The sequence below is a fragment of the Diceros bicornis genome, chromosome 3, assembly GCF_020826845.1.
Source record: "Diceros bicornis minor isolate mBicDic1 chromosome 3, mDicBic1.mat.cur, whole genome shotgun sequence".
NCBI lineage: Eukaryota > Metazoa > Chordata > Mammalia > Perissodactyla > Rhinocerotidae > Diceros > Diceros bicornis.
Genome location: NC_080742.1, coordinates 55,716,421 through 55,729,612, shown reverse-complemented (window position 1 = coordinate 55,729,612; position 13,192 = coordinate 55,716,421). Strand labels below are relative to the sequence as shown.

The 13,192-nt window shown below is 40.6% G+C and overlaps 1 protein-coding gene across 2 annotated transcripts in view; it reads right to left on the bottom strand.

Annotated features, from left to right (window-relative positions):
- Positions 1-7,770, bottom strand: part of ITPRID1 (ITPR interacting domain containing 1) — an 82,148-nt gene extending 74,378 nt beyond the window's left edge. Inside the window, exons 1-3 of one of the 2 annotated variants that reach the window (XM_058569013.1) lie at positions 7,590-7,770; positions 6,271-6,319; positions 5,899-5,942 (exon numbers count right to left, since the gene is read on the bottom strand). In XM_058569013.1, the coding sequence (XP_058424996.1) occupies positions 5,899-5,942; positions 6,271-6,319; positions 7,590-7,752 (256 nt within the window). In that variant the 5' untranslated portion in view covers positions 7,753-7,770. The remainder of the gene's footprint in view (positions 1-5,898; positions 5,943-6,270; positions 6,320-7,589) is intronic. The other variant, XM_058569005.1, reaches the window with a different exon arrangement.
- Between the last annotated feature and the right edge of the window lie 5,422 nt (positions 7,771-13,192).

The following is a 13,192-nucleotide window of genomic DNA, read 5'->3' as shown; positions in this document are numbered from 1 at the left end:
GAGAACAGATACAATTAACATCTGCCCTACAAAACAAACAGAACTCTATCATCACAAGAGTCATATAGGGTGAAAAATATAAACCTGTGATAAAGGATTAAGAATAGAGTAGGGATATAAATGGGCTCTGTGCTATCACTCACATCCTGCTCCCACAGCAGACATCATTAATCAATTACATCACTTTCTTATAGAGCCTAGACAGGCTCTCAGAATTGCCAGGAAAGCCACTGAATGAGATGAAGCTTATTTGCCATCCTTTGTTTAGAATAAACTTTATGAGTGGGTTTTTGAGAAAAGCAGTAATTTGGGGGTCCATATCCAAACTTTAGAAATCGCTAACTTGAAGAGAATACATAACTGCTTCATAAAACATTCTAAGGAGCCACTGCCAAGCATGGAATATCAAGGTGAATGATCATTATTATGACACAAATGTGACATTTCTTAAATGTCCTATGTGACATCTGGTGACAAATATTGATGCAAGTTAAAATATCTGACTCAAACCTATGTACCAAGTTAGAAATGAACTTGGAACCAAAACTCCAGTCTTTTTTGCCCATTGGGTCAGTGGTTTTAAAACTTTGGGTTTTAGCAGAGGAATTCTTTTGCAAAGTTCTAATAATTTAAATGGATTAAAAGGGAGCTATTCTACAGTCTTCTCCCATTTAGCTCTTCTTTCACCCTACAAGTCACCTCCAAGATCCAGAATTTGAAAAATATCATCTTTTCGGTACCACATCTCTCACATAGGCAGGCATTGCTAATCCACTGCAGCACTCTGACTCACCGAACTCTCTCAGTTTCGGAGCATCTCAAACCATAAAGCCACTGCCAATTGATTGAAGTTGTCATGTGAGAGAAATCCTATTTGCCACTTTATTACTCATGTTATAGATGCAAGCGTAGTATAATTTTCAACAGTCATATTGTAATGACTTGATGCCATAATGAATTAAATAATCTTGCCCAAAATAGAAGGTAAAATAAATATTTATCAGTTTAAGCAAAATTTTTCTATTTCTCCCTGCCCCCTTTCCTACCACCACCACCTCCATCTATAGCTTTGCACGGAGCTCCATTTGTGCCTGGTTAGCTCATCATCGAGAACTCTGGAATTCTGAGCACCTCTTCTCTCCAAAACGTTCCATGGTTCTAGGACATTGGCTGCATATTCTGCCAGTAACACCACTCTTGCCATTGCCTCAGTCTTTTCTGGTTGTCTGCTATTGTGCTGGATTTCCTAGAAATGAATGAATGTGTATATTCAGGCCAGAGGTCTGGCATTGTGGCCACAGTGAATTGCTCCAACTGCCAGAGAGGAAATGATCCATTTTCAGATATTGATGAGAAGAGTTAGCTCAGCCTTGCTGAGTTTTCAAAAACCCTAGCCCTGAAGAAAATATAGTCACCCAGAAAAATCCACAGCCCTTCACCCAGGGCATCTTCATTGGATTCTAGTACCCATGCAGATCCAGAGCCACATTCCATGGACCACACCCCACAGCCCTGCTGTTGATGTTCAGGAGCAATCTGGTTGCCAGGAAACCAAGGGGATTCCCCAAGAGAAAAAGAAGGCCCTAAAGGCAACATGTGGCCTAGGGAATGTGCAAAGTGGACTCTGCTGGGTCACAGGGGAGGAGTTTTCTGGTCTGATGACACATATGAAAGCCATAAACAGTTTTATCACCAGCTGAGGAAAGGGCTTTCCCACCTTCCACCTTACAGCGCCCTGTAAGGCCTGGCCATCACTGACAATTAGGGGATGGGCAGGATGTTTGACCCCCCTCACCTGAATCCCACCCTCACTGATGTTCAGATACAGTGTGTACCTCCTTTGTTAGACTCCTGTACTCTTTCTTCTTGATTTTGTTTAAAAAGACACAAATGTCTATCTCCATCCAATACCTTCAGACATAGCCTTCTCTGCTGCCAAGCTTACATTTTGGAGAAAACCAAGCCAGGGAAAATTGATATAATTTTTTAAATTCACACGATAAGCCTGTTTTTAAAAATTGTAATAAAATTATTAATTAACTAGGTTCACTGCTTGATTTTCTTTTTGCATTCCTGGCTCCCTGGGTCCTTGGAGACCAAAGGGCATTTTCACATTACTGTATTCACTTCCTGTTGACTGCGGGAGCAGCGACTGGCCTTTCCAGATTTGGATCCAGGCAGCTGAGAGTCTTGCACAGGCCAGTATGAAACTATTATTCTTTGCCTGTTGGAGGGTTTTTTTTGGTTTTAGTTTTGTTTTTGTTTTTTTCCACTTTGCTAGTTTGTAAGGTATATTTCCTGGAGCCTGAGGACGGGCTTGTCAGAGTCAGGTCCTTGCTTCCCTTTGCCTGTTTCCAGCGATGAACCTGAACCGAGAGGCACAAGCTGGTGGCCCAGTTTCACCGGTACGGGGACTCCTAGACTTTCCTTAGAACCCAGAAGGTCCAGCAGCACCAGCCCAGGACCCTTCAGGCAGCAGTCTGTTGGAGACAATGTGCCCTGCAATTCTCTGCAGCCTCTGTCCTGCCTGCTTGGTTCATTCGTGGTTACCCTCCTCGCTCCTGGGTGTGCTACCTCTGACCAGAGCAAAACTTTGACACCTAGGGAATGCCACAACGGGACAAACAAACTGCTCCGGGTTACCCTGGATTTCCTCAAGCTTCTGAAGGCTCCACGCTTGAGGCTGCCCCAGGTAGAAGGTGGGACCCTTACAGATGGCCTGTATATACCACATAAAGCTTGCTTGCTAGGGCCTCCTTTGTACCTCACTCACTTCTCTAGTTGCTTAGTTTTGATATTTTCTCCAACTGTTTTCCCTTCCAAGATACCCTTATTAAGTTTTTAAAACCAGATTTTACTCTCTCAAAGCATTGGAGGATGAAAAAAGAAAAAAAAAAAATTAATAGTCCTACTATTCCCAAGTTTCATAAGGGTTGATTTGAAGGAGAAGTGAAGCAAGAAAACCAGTGTTCCCTGCTCTACTCGATAAACCCCGTCGCATGGGTTAAAATGCCAGTCCTGATTCCCTTTCAGATACTTGAGTCTCCAGCCACCCTCCTGACTGTTAGGTGGACTTCTGCCATCTGAAGCAGCAGACACGCACTTAACCCTGCAAAATGTATTACTGGAGAAGATGCAGTGAGATAGGCAGAAGGCACTAATTAGCACCTTTATTGGCTTAGAAAGCATTTTTTATTTTGGTTTTCCTAAGCATTTCTGACTGATTCATGGAAGACATTTGGTTCTTTGGAATATCATCCAATAGACTAATCAAATTACATTTTCACAGGACTCTAAAGTAATAGCAGTCTGCAGCTTTCTGTATATTTAACTCCTGCGTGACCAAGGCTCTTAGCAGAGGCAGTCAGCAGGGTTTATTTGTCTCAGGTGACATATTATTAATCCCTGTTCTTACAAAAAAAGAGACTCTTCATCCTCCCTGACACTCATGTTCAAAATCTGAAAGCCAATTGTAATGCTTTGCTCTTCTTCTCCCACGTATCTGTTTATTTTCCAGAAGCTGTTGCCTCCTCCTCTCCATCCCACTGCTGACATTCAGACCAAGCCCCCATCACCTCAAGCCTGAGGTCACAATAGCTTCTTCGCAAGGTGTGTACCTTTTTCCCATTGCCAGGATAAACACTGGAATCTGTCATTTCTCTTCTCAGAAACCATCCATAACTCACTACTGCACTAGGGTGGGTCCTCAATCCTAAATCTAATGACTGGTGTCCTTATAAGAAGAGGAGAAGACACGCAGGGAAGACTCTGCATGAAGATGGAGGTAGAGAATGGAATGATGCAGCTATAAGCCAAGGAATGCCAAGGGTTGATGGGAGCCACAAGAAGTTAGAAAGAGACAAGGAAGGATTCTTCCCCAGAACCTTCATAGAGAGAATTACCTTGCTGACACCGTGATTTCAGACTTCCAGCCTTCAGAACTGTGAGAGAATAGATTTCTGTTTTAAGCCACCAAATTTGTGGTAATTTATTACCACTGTCCTAGGAACAAATGTGCCACTCTATGTCATACCAGGATGTACAGGTCTTTAGAGGATTTTCTCTCTTGCAGTGACTACTTTTCTTTCTCCTCTTCAGTTCCTTTCCATTTCACCACAGTTTTTCTCCCTGCCACACTCCCCACCACCTTCAGGTCACCAGTTTCTGGTACTGGTCTAGCTTCCACACTTCCCAGTGTGGCTCTTGGCTTCGCTGAATTCATTGTGCATGGATCTTATTGCAGCTAAAATCAGCACACACAGGGGCTAATAGAATGCCAGGCCTCAAGTTCCTCCGCCTGCTTCTAACCACCTGTGATCAAAAATCGTGGCCCTTGACCACTCCGTGCCCCAGATTCTTCACTTGCAAAGCACGAATGAACACCAGCCTTGTTACCACACCGCTTACGGGGTTTAAAACATGATAGATGAGAAAGGGCCTTGTAAAAGTGAGGCTCAATTAAACTTGTAAGAAGCTATTCCATTATTATTAAAAACCTCGCTGAAGATAAAGGACCTGGCATTCGAAACTCTGCATTCCTGATCTCAGAGCCACTTTGATACCCTTTCTTTCCTCCTGGTCTTCACCTCGTGTCTATGCCTTCATGCTTCATTAACTTGATTCAGAAGAGGAAAGCCATGATTTGCCTTTAACATCTGGGAAGTGAAGCTTTTAATACAGTTACTGACAACACCAGAACTGGTGCCAGGCCTCCCACCACCACCCGGGCCTGATGAAGCGTCAGGGGGATACTAAATGCTGGCTGTCTTTCTTAGGTTCTTGCCTTTTCTTGAGTCTGAACCATTATGAACAGAGGTAGTTCAATTCAACTTATTGGCAAACACTTTCAGAGATTTTGGTGTTGTGGGACTTTTACATTTAAAAAAATAAAGAAGCTTGGAGAAGGAGGAAATTTCAATGATACACTTAGTTCTTTGTTTTTTTTTTTAAGTAGAAAATCCCAAATTTAAAGTGGTTTGTAGCCAATGGTCAATCTTAATTTAAATGGCAGTGGAGGAAGTAAAATAATTAAAACCAGCCAAGTAAGTAACAATTAGACTAATAATTTTTCCGTCTAATCATTAAACTCCTAATTTATGTCATTTTTTACATATATTATTTATGACATTTCATCAATTTTAAAACACACTTTTTTCACATTTCAACATTTATGAAATCAGGATGTGTCTTGTAGTCAGTGTTGCCTTTCATATATAATTGCCAGGGCTTGTTGTTTTATTTTCCTATCCGAGTGGTGCTTAAAATGTGAGAATTTTATGATTGAGGGGTCTTAGATGCTATAAAACACAATATTCCATGTAATGCAGATGGAAACCGTGAGACCTATAATTAAATTTCTTTTTCTTTTTATAATGTTCTTATCAAATCTCAATGTAACAAGTGTGATACATTTTCTGCCCCAGAAATACATACTTACAATGTTTGCTTTAGAATTCAGTCAATTGTTCTTTTCGAGAACAAATGCATCATTAGAAAGAGAGGACATAATTTTGAGATGGAAGAATAGAAAAGAAAGTAGATTTAGAAATAAAAGTACGATACAGTGTGAGGAAAAATTAAACAATTTCATTTCCATAATTAAATCCCTGCAAAATGTCCCCGTAGAACCCAGTGAGTTTTCTGCTACAGTCTGAGCTAATGATATGGCATGAGTCCTGGTTTCCAGCCCCCGACCTGCTGCTGCATAACACCTCTCCTTTCTGAGCCTCAGTCTTATATATCAAACAAAGCGATTGAGCTGGATGGTTTTTGAGATCTATTTCACTTCTAGGATCTCTGATAATTCTCATTTTAAGAAGATTTATTGGCACAGACATGTTAATACATCTCCTACTCAGGTCCACAAAGCATAACAGCTCCTGGGTTCCCTTATCTTACCAGTGTGGTCGACAACTTGCTGAAGGTTTTCATTTACGGAGACACTATAAAGAAACAAAAGTATTGCAAGTCAAAAATGCGTGTAAATAAATTATACTAAATTGCTTTTTAATTAAACAGACGAGAGTAAAGACAGAGTTAGGCTTTATTACGAAAGGACTTTTGGAAACCAATGAGCAGCCAGGGACTGAAATAGTATTCTATTTTATACTTTTAAACTGACATATAACTTTTGCAGTAATGGAGTAATTCTTCAAGCACCCAGTTAAAATGTAAATCCTTACGTGTCACATCTTGCCCCAGAGGGGGGACTCAAATTATTTTCATGGATCTTTACAAGAGAAATGTACAAGGGCACAAAGAAACACTTACAAGAATCCAGAGTCCAGCCACTGCTGAATACTTTCTTGTTTGAAATCTTCTACAAATGAGAAAGAAACAGATCAGTCACTCAAAGCACAACCAGATAAAATGACTCTACCTCAGTATTCAGCCACCACCCAATAGCCCTATTGCCTACATATTTAGTCACATGTTTCCATAAGCTTATTCATTTTTCTCCCCAAGGCAAAACTTCCTGTTTTCCATAATCAGCCTTTCCTGAGAATGAAGTGTAAACTTGCCAAAAGACTGTTAACTTAAAAAAAAAAAAAAAAAATAGAAAAGAAAATGCGAAAAGGAAGAAAAATAAATCACCAGAAAGTAAGGGATGTTAGAATAATTTTAAAATTACCTGGTGTGAATAGGAAGGGTGAAAAATCATACCAGACTTTTGTCTTTCTCTTGTTGGATACAAATCACCGTGGAGCCTCTCCTTATTGAATCACGACATTTCCCTAAGGCAGCTAGCCAGTGATGTTTATTTGCAAGGACTTCGCTGCCAGGTTAGAAACCAAATTTGCATTCATTTCAGGGACAAATAGCACTAGAGTCCCAGGATTGCCAAAGGCCCTGTGTTAAAAGGCACCAGTCTTTTAACCGTGGATCTTTATCACTGGCTCAAAAAATAGTCAACAGGCAAAAAGAAAAGGATATGAAGGCAGCATTTCCTGTGAAATATTTGTTTCCATTCTGGTTGGCTACAGGCTACTCTGGGCTGATTTTCTTTGACTTTATCCCACCAAACAATGAGGTACCTAAATTACTCCCTACAAGGTATCTGGTGAACATAAAAGGCCAGGTGGAGATGGGAGATGCTTATTCTTCTGTTGAGGTGCTATGAAGGGATAGAATGAATTCGGTGGTGAGCAAAGCAGAAAAACCATCAAACAGTTACATCATAGTGGAGGGACGAGTGTTGTCTTACTTATTACTCCTTGATTAAAATGATTATGGATGCAAGATCCAGCAAATAAGAGCCTTTCAATAAAGTGTCTGATGTCCTGAAGGAAGCCTCATGTCTCTGACATGCAGTCCACACAGCTTCAGGGTCCTGGGGGATTTAAGATGAAGGGACGTTGGAGGGGAAAGGGGCAGTGTTCATTCTTTAGTTGATCTATTTCCATTAGGACTGTCTGTGAGGGAAGCCAGAAGTGCCCGTTTCATAGGAGTTTCCGGAATCATTCTGGGAATACTGGTAACTTCAAAGCCAAGTTCTTGCTCCAAAATCATTTGCCCGCAGCCAAAAGCCCCCACATCCCTCACCACCCACAGTAGGACATTTTCAAATAGGCCTGAGGGCCTGTTCTCACCTAGCATGGGGGTGGTGAACCTCTGGCTTTCCTCCTCAGAGCCAGGAGGCAGCTGCTCATCCAGGGGAGCCCATGCCCTCTTGGTGGACCTCAGGATCTCTCTCCTGCTCTTTTCCTGGCCTCCTTGGGGGTTGTCAGATTCATGCGACTTCTCCGCCATCATCGGAAAGTAATTTGGCAAACTAATTTTAAAACATACACACAAACAAGTCAGACACAATGAGCTCAGCTTTCCGGCTTGGCTCAGTGAGAAAGAGAAGACCAGAATGCTCACAGTCCAATGAGTGGATCCCGCTTCACAATCTTTGGGATCCTGGCTCATCCACCTGAGCCGAGTTCCCTGTTTCAATGCAGTGAAATGGTTCTCTGAATGGAGAGGCAGCTGGAGAGAGGGACATACATGTCCTTATCTGTCACCAGGCCACATCCATATTCTGGTGGTCTGAGATGTGGACAGAGAGTAAAGAAATTGGACTGGAAGACACACCCAGCCAAGTAGAAAGTTTAAAAGTATTGATTAACATAATAAGTATCCTTCAAATTTATCCAACAGTTACAATATAAAGATATTTTTAGAGGCCCAAAATGTAAAAAATGAGGGCTTTGACAACAGATCAACCTAGCTGAGTCTCATCTCTGCAACTTATTGTGTGGCCCTGTGTAAATTGTATAACCCCTCTACATTCCTTTATTTTCTAATTGGGGAAAAATTGTACTGAATTTTAATAACTGTAAACCTCAGTGAAGTATTTATTATGTGCTAGATTCTATGCTGAATTCTATACATCTATTATTTAATTTAATTGTTAATGAAGGAAGTAATCTAATTGTCCTGATTTTGTTTTAAATTGAAGAGCAGAGAGGTGAAGCTGCATAGGCAAAGGTACATGGCAGCCAGGATTCAAACCAAGGCGCTGGACTCAGACGTGTTCCCACGACTATTAAGCTGTACTATCTACCCTATAGGGTGGGTGGGACAATTAGAATATTAATAAATATATTAGGCACATGGCACAAGAAGTATTAGCTGCCCCCATTAGCTTATTTGACCTTTATTGACTTATGAGGCTCGCAGAGTCGGAGGAGGAGACAGAGCTTAGAGCAGCTGTGTACACTGTTCAAACTCCCTAGACTATCAGCATGTTGAGAACAAGGGTCTCCCTCTCCCCCATTTATGTGTCTATGGCATTTGACTGAATTCTCAGGACACAGAAGGTGCTGAATAAATATGTACAAAACTCGAGTAGCAAAGCTAGGGCTCAAAACCACACTTGATAAGGAAATTCTTTCCATGGCATCTACTTGAATTTTCATTAGTTTATTCTTTAAATTTACAGAAATAATCAAATATCTACTTCAGCAGCATGTCTTGCATCCCTAAACTTATGCATAATCACTATCACATGACATGTAGACCACCATTTCTAATCAGCATTTCAACAAGGCAAGTCACTCAGATTTATTGTAAACATTTGAATATTTTCATTTAATTATAGGTGAATATTCTAGGTGCAATTGGCAGTAAGAGTCTCCTTATATACTTTATATGTTAAAATTCTATCATTCAGTTGAAGTATAAATATACATTGATTGTTGTAATAATAAATTACTGCAAAAATTAATCACAATTGTGATGATTTTTAATTTTATGTAAAAAAAGCAATTACTAAGAAATTTAGAATTAGTCAAAAATTAGGGCAAAAGGTGGATAGTTAATATCTATATTAACAGTGAGTCTTTTAGTCAGCTAACGTTAGAAAGTTGACTTTAGGAATATCTTCTGGGCGCAAACAAATGTTCATAAAAATTTTGATGATAACAGGACAAAAGTAATACAGATAAGATTGTATTTCTAAACTTTATAGAATTGTTTGGTATACTAGAATTCATAACACTAGATAAAATTACCTTTAGGAACTGCCTTTAATTTTTAGTGATTTAATTCTACATAGGCTTTGGGTCTATTGAGTAAAAAAAAATGTTCTCTTTGGCAATGCCTTGCATCTTGTGCACATGAATTGTGATCAGAGCACCAACTCCGACAGTGCAAAATATCAATGGAGGAAAAACTCCAAAATCACACTTAACAAAAATTCATGAAATATCAGACTCAATAAAGGATCAGGGTTTGAAGAAAAGAATAATGTATTATAGAAAAATAAGATCCCCAAAATAATCTTGCTTCTTCACTGACCTCAGCTTAAAGCGAGTGTCTAGCACAGATTTTGCTCTGTAGTGGGAGAAGGAGCTATCGAAAAGCTCAGTCCTCGAATTGCTGTTTCTGTACTATAATGTCAAATTTTAACCTAGCTACCACTTTTTCAAATATAACACTGTAAAAGTCAACAAAATTTTAGATAAAGGTGCTGCTTTATTCGTATGTCCCCAAACTTCCTTCTACAACGGAATGTTCGACCTCAGCCACGAGCCTTGCACAACCAGTGAGGATATGTTCCCTGCCAGCTCAGTTGTACTTGGCTATGGAGTAGGAAAAACTTGCCAAGGAAAGTGGGAACCCTTGCTAAAGGCAAGGGTCAGGGACCGGTTTGTAGAGAAAAACTCTTTTGTTCCCTGTGTTTTGGTGGATGCCTTCCCAGTTAGTAAACAAATCTGCTTCTGGAAATGGACTCTCCAATGCTTGAATGACCTTCCTTTGGCATCCACTGGCATGACCCCCAGAGCAGCCCTTTGGAAAGGACACAGATCAGGTGGCAGTCCTGAATTGCCCAGTGGACTGAAGGGCAGAAGTTACAGCATGTAGCCTCTGCTGACTCTTCTAGTTAACCCCTCGTCCTCAGGACCACTTGAAACCAAATTCTTACCAACCCTGACTTGGGCCAAAGCGAATCCTCACCCCAGATCATGTTGTGCCCTGTGCCTGAGAGTCCTTTCTCTCGCTTCAGATCCCTTCTATTCTGATTACTATGTCATTAATCTTTATGTCTATAAAGAGCTTCCATTAATGTGGGAAATGTATTATCTTCATGTTTAATTAAAAAAAAGAGAATGCAAAACTATATATGCACCAAGAACTCAATTTTGTAAAAAGAAAACAAAAAACAAAAAAACAACGTATTGAAAAGACAAAAAAAAAAAAAAGAAATGTACTAAAATGTTATCAAGGTTTCAAATTTTTAAAATAATCAAAATAAGAAAAAATTGGCTGTGTTTCATTAATTTTACATCACATTTTCTTTCACTTGAGCAAATTCAAAAACCATACACGCTCCTTTTCGCTATGAAGACTCCAGCCCACAGTGAAATCATAGAATTTGATACTTAGAGTGATGACAATGATTACATTCTCATCCTCTGGGTTATTTAACTTTTTGCACCTCTCTGCAAACAGGTTGTCTTGCCAAACAGGTTGTTCATACTGGAAGAACAGGGGCTGTGCTTTATTTCTTTCTGTGTTCCCCATTGATCCCAGCACAGCACTCTGCCCAGCGTAAATAATCTGTAACTGTTAGTTGATCGCCTGATTATTTGGGAAAGAAACACCCAGTTGGCTTAGCCAGCATTCTTGGTTCTTATGTGGTTAAAAGAGCAAGTGCTTTCAGGTCAGATAACTCCAGATTTTCATCTCAGCTCTGCTGCTTTCCTGACACCTCCTTGGGGAAATTTTCAAACTTCTCTGATAATCTATTTTCTCATCTCTGTAATGAGTATAAAATAATCACTTCATAGGGTTATTGGGAAAATTTAATGAAAAATGTATACAAAACAATCAATACCCATATTGCTCAGTTTTTTTTTCTTTTTCCTTCTCTTCTCTGTGTTGCTTCCTGTCATTGTTCTGGCAAGAATTGTCAAGCAAAGGAGAAGAATCACCAATCAATGCAACAGTTTTTTGACACATTAGTTTGTGGATAATATGTGTCATCTTGAAAATACTTAGGTCAAATAATTGAGAAGTAGCTATATTTGGCGAGTGTGAGAATAAAATATTTCTGTGACCATGAGAAAGCAGATTTCCCTGAGACTAGTTAGACTAGCTATAGCAGAGCTTGGAAATCCCTTTAACTATGGACTTAATTTCAAAGCTATAATTACAGGTTGTAGCTCTAGTCTTGGCCACCTCTTCTGAATGAGCCCCGTGGTCAAGAAGAGAACATCATAATGAGAGAACAGCCCCGAGGTCCACAAGGGACCACCGTCTTTACGTGTCTGCTACGGATCCTCATTATCACAGCCTCTGTTCAAAGCTTCATAATATCTCAAGTAGTGTCCAGATCTGCCTTGCTGCTCTCCATCCTCAATATACAGTGACTTCTCCAATAGGAGGATGTAAGACAAGGCTACATAGAGCCATGTGCTCTAGTAAGACCTGCCTCTTTCCCAGCTATAACGACACCCATAGAAGTTTAAAAGGGAAGCCTCCAGAGCCCCTCATGCTCTTAAAAAGATGGTTACCAAGAGACTCAATACCACTTACCTCACTGCCACAAACTAACAGACCAGTCCTGAGAGGCTGACACTCTAATAGAACTAATTCATGCTTTTTACCCTAGAAGACCTCAGGACTAATCCCATCATGGCCTAGAGCCATGCTCACATGGCAGTGAGCATAGCCTCAGCTGGCCCAGTCTCCTACCCTTATCAGACTCTTCCAATCCCTGTGCCTTCTGGAATTCACGGACTGTCACCCACTAACTCCCCTTTACCCTGAGCTCTTCACTGAATGTACCTTCACCTCCTTTCTCTAATTGAAACCTGCACACGATTTCCTTTGCCACTCTCTGAAGCTGTGGCTTTTTCTTTTTCACCCACTGAATCAAGACCATAGTCTTGGAGACTATGTTCTTTTTTTTTGTGTGTGAGGAAGATCAGCCCTGAGCTAACATCTATTGCCAATCCTCCTCCTTTTTTTTTCCCCTTTTTTCTCCCCAAAGCCCCAGTAGATAGTTGTATGTTATATGTTATTGTTGCACATCCTGCTAGTTGCTGTATGTGGGATGCCGCCTCAGCACGGCCCGACAAGCGGTGGGTTGGTGCGCACCCGGGATCTGAACCCGGGCCACCAGTAGTGGAGCTCGTGCACTTAACCGCTAAACCACGGGGCCGGCCCCACCTCCATGTTCTTTACTGCTGCTTTCAGACCTTGTTTATTCTGTCCTTTGAAGCATATGCTATCAGACTATGCAGGCATAAACATATAGGACATTTGCCCTCATTTACTGAAAATTATAGGATGGTATTCCTGTCATCTTTCTGGAAGATTTCATGTCAATCTAGAAGACCTATCAACATGTGACCACTCAGTTCAATAATCTGCTCCCTTTCAACAATCCTTCCCTCCACTCCATTGACACGGTCATACTTCATCACTGTAAGTGAACACCCCCCAAAATCTCAATTTCAAGCATCTCCATTACCTCTATTCTGCTCACAGACTTTGCTTGGGCACCATTTTTCCTCTCTACTGGACCATTCCCTTCAGTTTACAACACGATATAATGTCTCCCAAGTTAAAATAATCCTCCATTGACCCCCTCAAACTCTGTCCAACTCCTACTCTAGTTCTCTATTCAGCCTATGATGATTCCCAAACTCATATTTCCAAATCTGGCCCAGAGCTTCAGAATAGAGCCCCTGAGTTCCAG